Source organism: Halichoerus grypus, chromosome 7 (genome assembly GCF_964656455.1).
Source record: "Halichoerus grypus chromosome 7, mHalGry1.hap1.1, whole genome shotgun sequence".
Taxonomy (NCBI): Eukaryota; Metazoa; Chordata; class Mammalia; order Carnivora; family Phocidae; genus Halichoerus; species Halichoerus grypus.
In genome coordinates, this window is record NC_135718.1 from 61,353,714 (window position 1) to 61,369,711 (window position 15,998).

Sequence of the window (15,998 nt, forward strand, 5' to 3'; positions counted from 1 at the left end):
GTTTTAAGGGAAGTGGGGGTATTTGTTTTGTGAGGGTTTTTTTGTGTGGTGTATTCCAGTCCCCACCCCCAACTTGTTTTCTAACAGTATCGTGTTTTTCAATAGACCTGCTTGGGTGGGAATTTGGACTTTGTTCTTTCAAGTCACTCCAGTCTTTTTTTTTTTTTTTTCCCGTAGACTAAACCTTGACTTCTAAAATGTTGCTTAGTTTTCTGCTTCAGTATTTTCCTTTAGTGAATTTTATATCAGATTTTTGTAGTTAATGAGCATGATTTTTTTTTTTAAGTTGGAAAAGGAATTGTTAAATGTTAACTGGAGATTGTTAGAAACTCAGACTGCAGACATAAACTCCATGAATTTTCAGTTAAATGTTAAATGTGAGCTTTAACATGGTTTGTTTGAGCAGCTGAGTTATGTTTGAGAGCTGTAGCTGATTTATTTTAAAAATGTTTTTTTGAGGAGGGCTCATCTGTTCTCCTCTTCCTCATGTGAATGGAATGTGGTGCAGCATGGAGCCCCAAACAGGATACAGTTGTTCTAAGCATTCTTCCTATAGCGTGGTGTAGGCCCTACTAGAAATTCAGGCTCTCAACTATTTATTTTGGCTTTAGACTATTTTTAAAGTATGGTCAGACAAAGGACCTTGAAGAAACTGTTAATCCATTAATAAAATTGAAAAACTTTTTTTTCAATTATGAATATCAATTTTAAATTAGTAATTTTTATTTGAATTTTCAAAGGCTGTTTTCAGCATTGGAATAATAGTCTTTTTGTGATTAGGGCCATATTCTACTGTGACTTTCATCAGATGGTAGCTCATTGCTTCCCCTTAGGCTGTGGAAGTTCCTCATAGAATGATGTATCTTTAGTGTCTTGAATTACTTAGTTATGCATGAGTTCTACTTTCTTTACATTCCAGTACACCTAGACCCATGAAATATTTACTACAGATTCATCATAAAAGCTGTAGGATCTGTTCACTCTTATTTAAATATTTATGTTTTTATTTTTAAGTTAATAATAGCTCTTTGAGATGTGTTCAACTTGGATACAAATATGAATAATGGTTGTATCGTTGATTTGCCACTTTAGAAAGTCAATATGTGTTTTAAGTACTTAGTTTCATATGTTGTTTGTCTAAATTTAATTTTCCATAAAGTAGTAATAGTCACACATTTTCAGGGTTGTTTATTTAATACATATTGAAACATTTCTTCAACAAGTACTGTAGAAGTATTTATAAGCTCTTGCTGGGAACATATTTGTAGCTTAAATATAATTGCACATTTTAAAATTTGCACATTGGGCCCTATTTGCTATTTTAAGAGCATGATATACTCTTGACCTCCATTTGTACATGGTTATAAGTATTATTGTATCAGAAATAGCCTTTTATAAACTAACCTTTAACATTTCTGATAGCTAAATTCTCCCGGTGGCTTTCAATTAGTTATCTTAAAATGAGAAATTCTTTTTTATTTTAGCCTAGAAACTAAACTAACTCAGTAATTTAAATTATGATTAGTTGGCTTGTTAAAATTTACCCTTAGAACTCTGACCTACCTTAAAAAGCAGAGTTCTGAGAGGATTTCTTCACAAGAACGTTTTTCATATTATAAAATGACTAGGTCTCATAGGATATGCAAACCACCTGTATTATTTGCATAAGAAAGAGGCACTCAGACAGGAGTTTACTTCTTTTTCAAATCCTACTTAATTGAATTGTACCTTTAGCCACTTAGATAATAGCTTTTGTGGACCTTTTTGTTAACCTTTACGAGTTGACCTGACATGGTACTGTTTGAAAAGAAATAGATCATTTGAATAAAGTTCAAGAATTAAATCAAGTCTTCTTGAAAAGGTGCCAGTGTTTTCTAGTTTACTAAAAACTAAACAAATATATAATATGAAGAATATTACGTATATCATGTCAATCACATACTGGTAGACATTTTAAAGTCTAAATTAGATAAATGATCTTGAAAACTTCAGTCACTTATTAGGTAAAATAATATTTTATGAAATAATTTTAGGAATTTAGTCTTGGCAAATGGAAAATTCTAGTTTGCAATAGTTGCAGGAGATAGCTAAGTAATGGGGGAATGTCTGTTTTGAAAATGTAATTTCTCACCCATTAAATAAGAATACTCCTGATACATATGTAGTACTTAAAAGGTTAGCCTTAGGACTAGGGAGGGAGGAACTTACTGTGGTTAGATTTTTCTAATCATAAATATCGAAAATAAGTGGGGATGTAAGAGAATTTTTTCATGTTACATTAATTTAGGAAAGAAGATACTATTTTTAAGTTCATGGTATAGTATAGAAATAAGGCATGTTTAAAATGCTTCTCTATTCTCATGTGTTTAGCTTTTTCAAAAACACTGTTACAGACTCCTCAATAAATCGAAAGCTTTAAAAGGAATTTCCTAAATACAGAAATTAACTCCTTAAGAGCCACTCTGCACTAAAGAGCTTGAAAAGTTTTTACCCAGAGTACGTATTAGTTGTGATTAGCAAGATGTTAGATTTCTTTAAGACAATAAGAGAAGGGGGAAACACAATGGCTTTGAATCTCCTGGGGATTTGTACTGTCCCTGCCAAAACAAAAGCTTTGGTTTGTATCCAAATGGTCACACAAGTTGGCTTGTAGCAAGAAAGATTTCTCCGTGTTATATAGGTCATTTATAAACTAAGTTGGTTTTTAATTCCATTTTCCAAGCTTAGATTCTTAAGTTTTTAGAAAAGTACCAGGGACGTGACACTTGCTTTTTATTCAAGCTGCTTCTGCTTCGAAAGTGTGACAGTAATTAAAAACTGCATACATTGTACCTTTGTTTCCTTCCTTCCTCTTCCTCTTCTGCCTCCCTCACTCCCACCCCACCCCAAGATACGGGTATATAGTCCTTTATGTAAAAGATGAGGGAGTCTTCTTTAAAATAACCAAATGGCCATGGATCCCCACCTCCCAGCACCCATTTTTGGTTTGTCTCTTCGTTTGATTTTTAAAGTAGCAGAAATCTGGACTGAGAGGTGGGTTTTGTGTAATACTTCATACCTCCCTCTTTTCCTGTTCCCTTCCCCCATGCTGTTCTTACTGAAGCAGCTGGATTTTTATTTGTGCTTGGGGCAGGGGCGGGGGTGGGTAGTGCACGGGGTGGAGTTAAAAGACCAGATGCATCCTGATCATTTAAAATCCTTGATGTGAATGAGCTAGCAAAAAAGTAGTTCTGTGAACTATACCTGCTCTGTTTTTATAAAGATTGATACTTAATAATTTTTTAAAAAAAGAGTTGGAGTAAATATGCTCTCCTACCCAGTTGACTTTTTCAGAAACAGTTTCTCTTTTATTATCTTAGAAATTTTTATACACATGTATATTTGATTAAGTCTCTTTTCAAAAATAAACAACTTATAGATCTACTTCCTTCCTTTTTAATATAAAATATTTTATTGTATGGATAAAAGCATTTAGATTATAATATGAAAATATTGGTATTCTAAAATATCTATGATAATGACATTTATACATTGTATTCAAATAATACCCTTCGTATTTGAGTATAAAACCCAGAAAATAACCATTATGAATTTTTTTTTTCTCTTACCAGACTTTCAAACCCCTGGTTGAAAAAAGCATACCCAGTTCAATCACTGCGGTAGAATTCCTTGTAGATAAACAACTGGATTTTTTAACTGAAGATAGTGCCTTTCAGCCCTACCAGGTAAGCAATTTTAGGTTGCTTTTAAAAGTTAGCTAATCTTTAAACTTCAATGACATTCTTTTAAATATTCAGTTCAAGCTAACATCTAGGTGTTCAAGGAACCCAATGCATTCAATAGATTTTGATTATAGGATAAATGGTTAATTTATCCAATCAACAGATTTATGTACTGAGAACTTTCTATGAACTAGGCAGCATTTTGTTACTGGGAATACACAAGTGAGCAAAATTAAGTAACTGCCATTATAAATACTGTTCATCATTAGGAAATAACTGGTTAGATATTAGTATAAATCACCTTTGTCTCCAGCTCTAAAGGTTAAGAATTGGGTCAATTAATGTAATTAAATGAGATTAGTGTTTACTGTATGCATACAATAATAGTAGTTCTTTTTTCTTCTTAAGTGGGAAGTTTCTTTTAGATTGTCATTAATTGTTCATTTTCTAAATTTTAGTTCCCAGATGCAGTTTAAGTACAAATACATTTAATTGGAAAAATATTTTCTAGATTTAAATCATGTGAAGAAACTCATCAAAAATAGTAGGCTAAATGAATTTTTAAATTTCTAGTGAAGTTCTATCAGTTAATTTTTTAAGGTAGAAGTAAAAATGCACAGAAGTTTGTTTTCTTTGTATATTTGGATTTCAGATTGAGTTAAATGTCTTTCGTACATTTTTTACTTAAGTGTTTTAAATAATATGGTAATTGCATTGAAAGAAAGAATGAGTGAAATAGTTTGACTTTAATGGAGCTGAAAGTCAGCATCCTATTTCATTTCAGAATAGTTACTGTTTTCCGAAAATAAAATATAGAGGCATCGTTTCCATGGAAAGAACAAGAGCTTGAGTTAATGAGCAATGATTTGTTGTGTGTGGACTTATAATACTTAGGGAATTAGAGCAGTTATATGCCTCTTCTGTTAGATCTATCAAAATGAGATGATAGTTCCCTGAGTTAAATGTTATTTTGAAGTCTACATAGATGTGCTTTTGTCCTTTCACATTATTTTTCTTATTTCATTAAATGGCCTAGTTTTTGTACTGTTAGCTTTTGTTCTTTCTTTACAGTATTTATAACTAAAAATTCATAGCACGTCCCAGTTTAATATTGAAGGTGTTAGAGCTTTTCCCTCGGGTTTTGTTTTGTTTTGTTTTTAATTGTGAATGCCATTTAGCGTACTATAGGCCTTATTATAATTTGTTTCATTTCTGACCGTGTTTTAGTGGGAATTAGACTGGGTGAGTCTAGGTAAAAGCAAAGGAACCTTCCAACCCTTAATGTTTTAATTTTGTGGTTGCTGATTAGCAGCACTCTGGAAGTTTCAGCTTGGATTTGATTTAGAGAAGTGAAATCATTATGTAGAAATTACTTTTAAAAATAAACTCTTTTGCCAGGTGGCCTAAAACTCCACAACATGTTTATTAAAATTATAATGATTGAAAGAATGTGCTAACATTTTATAGGGTGTTTTGTTTTGTTTTACATTTTAAGCTTTTAGATTCTGATAGTTCTGTCATTTTATTTAAAAAATAAAGGCACAAGAGCTAAAGTCTTACTTGATTTTTGAATTGTATGATTGTCTTTGTTAGTGAGCCATCTGCATTGCTCAGTTAGTATAAGCAGGTTGATCTCTGGCCTGAAAACTATTCTATCTTCTAAAGGTGAAGTGATTCTCTTGACATTTTAACCATTTGTCTTTCACAAATGTGAGCTCTCAGTTCTAGAAAATCAGAAGGAATTACACTAACAGCACTTGATTTAGGGAGCCAGTATACCTTAATTTTAGAATTTCTTAGGAGTTTTAAAAGTAATTAGATGGTTTGCAACAGAGCTTTTTAATATGTATTTTAATATATTTAGTTTCTTATTAAGTTAGAAAAATATAAGGATATTTTCTAATATAGACACCTATAAATAGACACCTATTGTAACATTTTGAATGAAAATGTACTCCAGAGACCTAAGATGGCTCAGTCTAGTTTTTCAAATTTATTTATTTAAATGAGTTTATGAAATACAGCTACATTCTTGATAAAGGAAACAATTTTAGAGTTCATGTAATTAGAGTGGCTTTATCCCAGAATGCTTTTCTCTAACTACTTGTCCAAACAGTACATTAAATTCCTTGGCATCTTAAACATGGCAGCTGTTACTGGCATAGATTTTGTAAATAGTGTCTTGACATATCTCAACTTTAGGGTAACCCTATGTAAGTCAAAGGGAGTTCAGGGAAAATTGAACACATTTTTTAAATGCTCTCCCTGTTTTTTTCACTTCTTTAAATTTCATGAGGCAATTTCTTCTGAATCTAGATGTTAATTATCCTTTGTAGACTTCTTAAGTGTGATGGGGGAAAGCAGCTTTCTTCGTTAGAAATGGCCTTTGTGTATAGAGTGATGGGTACACATAACTTTTGTTTTAAAAATTCACACAAATGCTTTACTATGAATCTAAGAAAATGTTTTTGTAGTGGGAATTCCCACCTACCATCTTTCTCCTTGGTTCTCAGCAGTTCTGTAGTAGTACACCCCCTTTAATTTCCTTAATAAAGTTGTACAGCCCTATTTTTTAATATATCCAAATAGTATAATATTGTTAAGGTAATGGTTAGGAAACCATTGACTCAGGATTAATACAGATCATTTCACTTTTAGGTCACTGCTTTGAATCATACACTTACCTCTGATTTCAATGCATTGAATATCAAATGCCATGTATTAAACTTGATCTGATCACTTTTTTAGGTGGCATATAGTTGGGAAATTGGGGTGCAATCATCATTGTTACAGTTTTCAGTATTTTGGAAGGAAAGTTGAATGAGGAGAAAAGCCAAACCAACATTTTATAGATAATATAATCAATGTATATTAATTAGGTCACTGAAGCAGCTTGGTATTGTTAATTCTGTTTTTTCCTTCCTTATGCACACAAATGAGTTTCTGCTTCCTCCTTTTAGATTTCCTGATCATGCCTGGCTGTAGTTAACTTTCTTTGAAGTAGAGGGGGAAGGGAAGAGAGAGGAAGTAGGAGGGAACTCTGCAGATTCTACTATGTCTTTCAACTGACTGGGAAGAAAGAGGGAAAATAAAACGACAAATTATTGATTCTGAAAGGTGGCTTTTATAGTTTGGAGTTTTCTTAATTACTATGATTTTTGTGGTATTGTTTCTTTTCTTTGGAGCATGATTACAGAAATTTTAAAAAACTTTTCATTAAAACTTGAAGTTTTGATCAAGTTAATACAAAAAACAGTTTGGTAATGAAATATGAACATTGAACTTTTAGCATGATTTTGAAATCATCTTGTTCTGAATTTTGGCTTCTGGCCATGCACACACCTGCAGTTTTCAGGTTGGTTGCTTCATAGAGGATATAGAAGAGATTATTATTTCTTACCTGAAAATTGTACATGACTCATATCAACAAATCTGGGTTGGTCTGGCTTGTTAGTCCAGTATTTTCTAGGGATCACAATTCTCTTTGTTTTTAAATGTAGTAGAGGGATAATACAAAGGGCACTAGTTTAAAAAACCATTAGAGACTTGAAGCAGAATGTGCTTGTTCAAACTTATGCCTTATGTTTATCTTATTGTATATTAAAATTCATTGTAGTATTGAGATATATTCCCTACTATAAGGTAGAATCATTCTAGACCTGAAGGAATCATCCTTTTTAAAGTTATGGGTCATAATAAAGTGATACAAGCTTAGAGATAAGACCATTAATTCTACAGTTTCTATCATCATAGAATATAGACATTGAACTCCTTTACTAAATATTAGATATAGTACTCCTGTGCTATGAATTGCTGGTTGAAGGAAAAGGGAACAGGTGGAACAAACCTGATTATTTTCTTAGTACCTGGACTAAAAATTGCTTAAAGACTTGAACAGAGAAGAGTCTTAAAATATTTAGTGAATGAGGGCACCTGAGTGACTCAGTCGTTAAGTGTCTGCCTTCAGCTCAGGTCATGATCCCAGGGTCCTGGGATTGAGCCCCGCATTGGGCTCCCTGCTCCACGGGAAGCCTGCTTTTCCCTCTCCCACTCCCCCTGCTTGTGTTCCCTCTCTCGCTGTGTCTCTCTCTGTCAAATAAATAAGTAAAATCTTCAAAAAAAAATATTTAGTGAATGAATGTGTCTGGACTTCATCAGATCTGTGATCTCATTTCTGTATTCCTCGGTGAGAAAGTTGTTTTCCCTGTTTCAGTCCATTTTGACCCATAAGTTTCACATCATTGATGATATAAATTTATTGGCTGTGGTTTCAGAATATCCCTAAGGTAGTTGTTGCCCAACACATCTGGTTTACTAAAAATAACTCTAACGAATGCCTAGGATAAATTACCAGTAGTTTGGGAGTGGAGTGTAGCAGAGACCTGTATTTTTTCCTTCTAAATTTTTGTTATTGTCCTGTGGATTTTGGAATTGCTTCACAACCAGATTGAGATAATGCAGTGTGAGGTGAAATTTAGTCCCCAATCAACCAAGGTGAACAATTAACTACTGGTTTGGTTGTTACTAGCCAGATGTTGTATTTTGTTGAATTAAATATTTGATATAAATGAGCCACTGACAAAAGTTTAAAAATCTTGTTGGTAGTCATTCATTTTCTGAGCAAATTTGTTCCCCAGGGTACTATGGTGGGACCACTAATAGTTTACAGAAGGAAGTAAACAGAACTTCATGTTAGTTAGTATTGCTTTGATGGGTAGAGAAAAAACTTATTTTTTAAAGTTTTCTTTATTTTCACTTCACTTTGGTGTAGATCTATCATTTTAAGACTAATATTCCTGTAGAAGAAATGGGATTTTGACTTGGTACAGGATTTATTAGTATAGTTATGTAAATGTTTCTGTCCCTGAATTCCTCTCAGATTTGTTCTCTTCCTGGTATCAAATTACTATTTCCCATTAATTTAGTTAACTAAAATAAATAAATAAATAAATTGACTTCCAGATATTGCTCAACAAATTGTTGTTGTTTTAAAGAAATAAATTAGATTTTTAAAAAATGATAACTGAACTTTCTATAAAGACATATGTTTTGGGGTGCCTGGGTGGCTCAGTCTTTAAGCGTCTGCCTTCTGCTCAGGTCATGATCCCAGGCTCCTGGGATTGAGCCCCTCATTGGGCTCCTTGCTCAGTGGGAAGCCTGCTTCTTCCTCTCCCACTCCCCCTGCTTGTGTTCCCTCTCTCACTGTGTCTCTCTCTGTCAAATAAATAAATAAAATCTTTTAAAAAAGAGAGGTGTTTTATAGGAATTTATAAGAAACCCTGGAAGCATGCCTTTTAGGATATGAGAGTGGAACACACCTATACCCCCAACCCCCAAGAATGAGAGCTTTTGCAGTGTGGTTGAGACAGGGAGGAACAGGCCCAGAGCAGAACAAGAGGCTAGAGCTCTTAATTTGTGTTCCATTAATTGTTGACTCACTTGATTCTTCCCCAGAAGGGAGTCTTTAAATGGAAATTTTATGCTTAGACTCTACTTCCCTTTGACTTACGCTTAAAATTTTTTAATGTCTGACCTTGGAAATATCCCAACTGACTTCATTCATTTAACGTTATTTAAATTCTGTGGTTTCCCTATGCACAGCATCCTGCTAGGTGCTTATTGGTTTAAAAAATTAATATACTAAGTCATAGTACTTATTTTTTCCCAAGGACTTTATAATTCAGAACAAGAACTTATATTTAAAAATAGACTTGATTTAAGGAACCAAAAATACATAGTGAAGAGTAGGAATACGAAGAAAGGAGAAATCAGTAGAGATTGAAATGGTTAAAGTCTCATGAAGGAGGTAGAACTTGAATGGGATTCAAACATTTAAATGATGAAAGTGAAAGAGTAATGTCGGACAGGGGCGCCTGGGTGGCTCAGTTGGTTAAGCGACTGCCTTCGGCTCAGGTCATGATCCTGGAGTCCCTGGATCGAGTCCCGCATCGGGCTCCCTGCTCAGCAGGGAGTCTGCTTCTCCCTCTGACCCTCCCCCCTCTCATGTGCTTGCTCTCTCTCATTCTCTCTCTCTCAAATAAATAAATAAAATCTTTAAAAAAAAAAAAAAAAAAAAGAAAGAGTAATGTCGGACATTTGGCAGGAGGGTCGGCATGATCACTGAGGAACAGAGGTATATTAAGAAATAGAATATCAGCTAGAGAAGAGAGTCCAACTTTGAATAGTAGACTCCATACTACATAAATAAGTACTATGGGGTCAGATAAAAGAGGAAAAGGATTGCTAAGTACAGTTATTAAGTGAATTTTTTATCTTGTAGGCCAAATGAATCATTGGAAAATTTGAAGCAAGAAAATAACAAAATTTCTATATAACAGTGGAATCTGATTATTATAATACATGAGAAGCAACTAATTGATTGGGTCTTCATTCACTAGAGTCTTTTGTTCTAAGAGAGAATCAGTATAGCATAATGGTTAAGAATATGAGTTTTGAAGTCAATTCATGCAGACATGGTTTCAAATCCATGTTATTTGCTAGCTATGTGACATTGGGAAAGTCTCAAGCATTCTAAATAAATGGTTTCCTCATGTATAAGATAAAGCTGTTGTCTACCTCAGAGTTGTTAGGAAGATTAAATGAAATACTATATTGAAGAGTTATTAACTACATACACAGCTCAGTAGAAGATACCTATTTAGACAGGTTCTGAATTTCTCTTTTTGTAAATGGTATCTTAAACCTTTTTGGTGGATATTTGAAACTCCTTTCTCTTCCTATCATACATACATAACCATTGGTTATTTGTCTTCCACCATCTGCACTTCTTACTTTTAATAATCTGTCTTATTTGTTGTCTCTGGAACTCTTGCCATTTCTTTCTACAGCTGATTCTAGGTAATTTTTTGCTGTCTATACAAGCCATGATCAACGCTCCCTCCCCCACCAACCCCTTCAGGGAAGTTTATTTAGATAAGATTCAATTGGTGACTTCTTAAATTATTATTTTAAGAAAATGGTATTGGAAAAGATGCAGAACCCTCTCGTGTGATACTACCCTTCAGAAGATTCTTTTACTTTTTTTCCACAGGGAAAGTCAAAGGTTCCATTTGCTGCTGATAGTTCTTTTTATCTTAAAAAGCATAAGTGTTATTCAGCAAGTTACAGAATTATTTTTCTTTATTTGGCTCTGGTGAGAGGCCATGTGGATATAGTACTATGTTTTGGAAGACCTGTAAGCATGGAATAAGAGTTGGACTATATGACCTTTGAACTTGCTTCTCAACACTAATAATTCTGTGAACTTGCTCAAGGTGGAAAAACAACCATTTCTGACCAATATTAACCTAAACAAGTTAATCCCTGACTAATTATTTTAGTCTCAGAGATAAGAGACATTCGACCTAACTCTAGGTTTATTTCAAAAGAGAGAACTAATGAGTCAGGCGGTGCCAGATGCAACTCAAAATGGTTCAGGTTTAGAACAACAGAATTGTTTGTATTAATAGTACTTACTAAGAGAGCTCTATCTTTCAATATCTGTTTCTGAATTATATCTTAACAGAAGTTGAGCACATTCTCAATTAGTCCTTCAGTTTTTGTATGCATCTTTTTCCATTTCGTTTTACATTCATATTAGTATTTGATTGAAATTTAGAGGTGCCTTGTTGCCATAAAGTCAGTGAAAATGAGAACTGTGAAATTGTGGAATATACACTCTGCCAAGAGTGTAAAAAAATACAGGATCATAGCCATAGCTGTGAACTGACTGTTGGTGGATTATTGGCGTGGTAGGATCAGCATCTGTGGGCAGGCATTGGCCTGGGGGTGGTCTAGAAGATGAGGCCAGAGCAGGAAACTGCTGTTGTGTAGTACTTGGCTTTACTCCAATTCTAGTCAAAAGTGACAGCTTGCAATAGTGGAGCCAAGCTGAAGCCTAGAAAGTAGGATGGACTACAAGAAAAGGGAACCAGTAGTTAAAACAGTCATTGTACTTCCTTATTTAAGTAGGCTTTTTTAAAATTTAAAGTTGGTACATAATGTTTTAATATTTAGTAGTTTTGTGCTACATTCTGTTTAAGTTCTTTTTTTTTTATGTCCCACCTACCTGATTTTTATATCACCGTAATTTCAAAATAGTTATAAAATATGCTTATTAACGTTCTACAAATCAGGTATGTTGATTTACCCAAATGCATATCTCCTGGTATTAAAAAGGGAGTTCTTCATTTGTAAAAATTGGTTGCAAAACTTGGTGTGTTGAAAATGTATCTATGGAGTCCAGGAACATGTTATTTTGACTGAAATTTGGCCCAAGTATGAGCTGTTCTGCAATATTCAGATTAAAAACATTTATAAGTCACAGTCTGCAATAGTTCTCTCTTGGTCCTAAATCTGCTATGATCATATGCTGAAAAATCTGCCAGTCTCTTTGTAATTTTTTGTGACTGCTGTTATGAATTTAAAGTATGTGAAATTATGCTTGTAGACATCAGATTCAAAAGATTTAAAGCCATCTCAAGTTACCATTGAGAAAGATTTTCTAATTTCTTTCTGCCAATCAAAATAGGTTGATATTATTTATTCCTCTTACCCAATTGCAAGTTCTTACTAAAGCATAGCCATATTATTTTAAAATCTCAAAATTAAAATTTTTATTTCTTAGTGTGTTAATGTTTTATATTTGTAAAGCTTGACAATTTCCAAAATATTTCCATGTGCATTATTTTAGTAAATCCTTGTGTTATCCTTATGAGTAAAACAGATTGTATTATCTTAATTTTTTGTAATGTTTTCAGGGTATATAAATTTATTTAATTCACACAAGTCTCTGAGAAGTCTAACTTACAAATGCATAGGTAGCAAAATAGAAACCCACTTAAACTAGCTTAAATAAAAAGGTGGGGGGGGTATTATAAAGATACAATAGGCACTGTCAGGGATAGCTGTAGCAGAAAGTACAGCTGAACCTTATTTGGAATAGAATTAGGAACTAGAAAGTCAGGAACTCAAGTCACATATTCCTTGTTCCCCTCTTCTTCAGTGTCCTTTCTGCAGACAGGTTTCTTCTGCTTACTCATAGGTTTTGCTTCTCATAATACTAGTTTTCATGTGACTTTTGTGTGTCATTGTCGATTCGCCCACCTGCCCCTCCCCTTACAAGAACTTTCAGATCTAATATTTTTGTTTATTTGTAAATGTAGAGATAGAGAGTGCAGGAGAATGAAAGTCTAAAAGTGGAAGATGGAGGAAATATGAGGAAGGGAGAGACAATATATGATAGCAGTTTTTATGGGCAAAGAAAGTGAAGTTTAAGGAAGTTGTGACTTGGCATCTAGGTTCATACAGCTAGTGGAAGTGAGCTAGCATCATTCTTTGTTTGGTATTTTGTTGTTTTTCTTAGAGTTGACATCTTTCCTAAATATAAAATTAAATTTTTCCTTAATTTTATTGCCTGCACAATTTCCCTAGACTTTTCAAACACTGGCATCTAGCTGTACTCCAAATCTGTGCATCATTTTCAGACTCAATTTGTTCCATAGGCCGAGAATCCAAACAGATTAAGACATTTTGCACTCTCCTCATTTTCTCAGCTACCTAGTTTTTTTTTGCTGTGCATACAGGTATCCTGAATCCTAGATTTACTCAAGGTTAAAAGTGAAAAGTAATGGAGTCCTTGGGGCACCTGGCTGGCTCAGTGAGTAGAGCATGTGACACTTCGGGGTCATGAGTTCAAAGCCCCATGTTGGGTGTAGAGATTACTTAAAAAAAAAAAGTTTTAACATGGAGTCCTTTTCAGACTCCTGCCAAAAGGATTGTCTCTAAAATCCAATTCTTCTAAGCTTCAGACTCAACACAAAACAGCACTAGCCCTTAGTCAATAAATAATAAGGATTGGGGGCTGTTCATTCATATATTTGAGGGCCTTCTGTGTTGTATTCAGGAATACAAATAACTTGCTTTCATAGAGTTTATAATCTAATGGGGGAAGCACACATAAAAAAATGTAAATGTAAATATAGGCAAAATGTAGTCCGTAGCAGACACCAGAGATGTGTACAGAATCCACCCTGGTTGTGGGAGAGGTAGAAGGGATGCCCCCATTCTTAGAGTAGGTGACCCCTAAATTGTCTCAGGATGAATGTAAATTAGCTAAGTAAGTAGGACAGCAGGGCTCGATAAGTGCATGAAATCAAGTGGATAAGCAGAACTTGTGTTGGGTGGTCTACTTGCATACCTAACCATACCTTTCCTGTGAAAGTGAACTGATGATGAGAAGGAGCTTTTTAACCATTTTCATTTGGGTAATCCACCTGACTGATCTCAAACTCATTGTCCTCATGGAGTAGAAGAATAATGGATATTTATTTAAAAAGAATCAAACATTACCATTTTAACCACTTAAATATATACTTCAGTGGCATTAAGTGAATTCACAATGTTGTACAACTATCACCACTAGCCATTTTCAGAACTTTTTCATCACTCCAAACAAACTCCATTCCTTAAACAGTAACTCCCCATTTCCCAGTAACCCCCTCTCCCCAGCCTTTGGTAACCTCTGTTCTGCTTTCTTGGTCTATACTTTCTTTGCCTAGACTAGTTACCTCGTAAATGGTATCATAAAATATTTGTCCTTTTGTAATGAACTTATTCCACTTAATGTTCTTAATGTTTCACTTAATGTTCTTAATGTTGCAGCATGTATCAGAATTTTATCTTTTCTGTGGCCATATAATTCATTGTATGTATATACCACATTCTGTTTTTTCATTCATCTGTTGATGGACATTTAGGTCATTTACACCTCTTGGTTATTGTGATTAATGCTGCTGTGAATATTGGTATACAAATATCTGTTTGAGTCCGGCCTTTCAATTCTTATGGGTATATGCCTAAGAATGGAATGGATGAAGCATTTGGAAATTTATGTTTTACTTTTTGAAGAATGGCCAAACTGTTTTCCACAGCATCTGCACCATTTTATAGTCCCACCAACAGTGGTTCCATATCTGTAAGAACACTTGTTATTTTCCATTTTCTTAATAGCTATCCTAATGGGTGTGAAGTTCTTTGCCCATTTTCGAATTTAGTTGTTTGGTTTGTTGTTGAGTCCAGGAGTTCTGTCAATCCTTTATCAGATATAGATGCTTTCCAAATATTTTATCCCATTCTTTGGGTTGTCTTTTCTCTCTCAATAGTGTTTTTTGATGTACTAAGTTTTTAATTCTGATGAAGTCCGATTTACCTATTTTTTGTTCTGTTGCCTCTGCTTTACTATTCTATCCAAGAAATGTGTACCAACTCCAACATCAGAAAGAATTTCCCCTGAGAGTTTTGTAGTTTTAGTTCTTACCTTTAGGTCTTTGACTCACTTTCAACTAAATTTTTTATAGGACATAAGGTTAAGGTCCAACTTAATTCTTTTGCATGTGGGTATCCAAGTTTCCCAGCACCATTTGCTGAAAAGAATTGTCCTTTTCCCACTGAATACTCTGGGCACCCTTGTTGAAAATCAGTTGACCATTTATTCTAAAATCTCATTTCTGGGCTGTCTGTTCTATTTCCTTAGTGTGTATGTCTGTCCTTATGCTAGTACCACACTATTGATTACTTGGCTACCACTTTTTTTTTTTTTTTCACTTTTCTTCAACTGTATAATTTGTCTAAATGATTGTTAACCCTAAAGATAAATCATATTTAAAGTATACTTTTCTGCCTAACTGTTGAAATTTTCTGACGCACCTGATCAGTCTTTTTGGACTGTAACTCCTGTCATGTAAATTATTAGACATGGACTTTCCTTGTAGAGAAAGTATGTTTTTAAGATTCAAGAAAAAAAGATCAGTGATGGATGAACTATGTAAGATATAGTTATTTATTCATTGCTGTGTGCCAGTCACTTTGCTAAGTACTAGGAATTTAAAGACAGAAAAAATACTTGGTTCTTTTTTCAGGTCAGGGGGAGAGACATAATTATAGTAACATGCTGAAATTCCTAAAATTGAGATATGTTCATAGTGTTCTGTGCTGTGGACTCAACTGATGCAGTAAATACAAGATATTTGCCTGTTTCTTTTTCTTAGTTTTTTTTCTTAGAAGACCAGGGTTTAGAAGATGGGAAAGAGATAAGGAAAGCTAATATTATTTCTCAACAGAGTACTGTAGTAGGATTCTCTAGCAGAACAAAACCAGTAAGAGTGTGTGTGTATGTGCATGTGTGCACACATGCATGCTCCAAGAAGGAGGTGGAGGGAGGAGTTTTCAGGAATTGACTCATGTGATTGTGGGGACTGGCAAGTCTGAAATCCACAG

At 34.1% G+C, this 15,998-nt stretch overlaps 1 protein-coding gene across 6 annotated transcripts in view; it reads left to right on the forward strand.

Annotated features, from left to right (window-relative positions):
• The window catches only part of JMJD1C (jumonji domain containing 1C), a 338,429-nt gene that overhangs the window by 247,307 nt on the left and 75,124 nt on the right, over positions 1–15,998 (forward strand). For all 6 annotated transcript variants that reach the window (XM_036086485.2, XM_078077663.1, XM_036086482.2 and 3 more), the window contains one exon: positions 3,612–3,725. Coding sequence is in view for 2 of the 6 variants with exons in the window: in XM_078077663.1 (XP_077933789.1) it covers positions 3,612–3,725 (114 nt within the window). In the remaining 4 variants the exon portion in view is untranslated. The remainder of the gene's footprint in view (positions 1–3,611; positions 3,726–15,998) is intronic.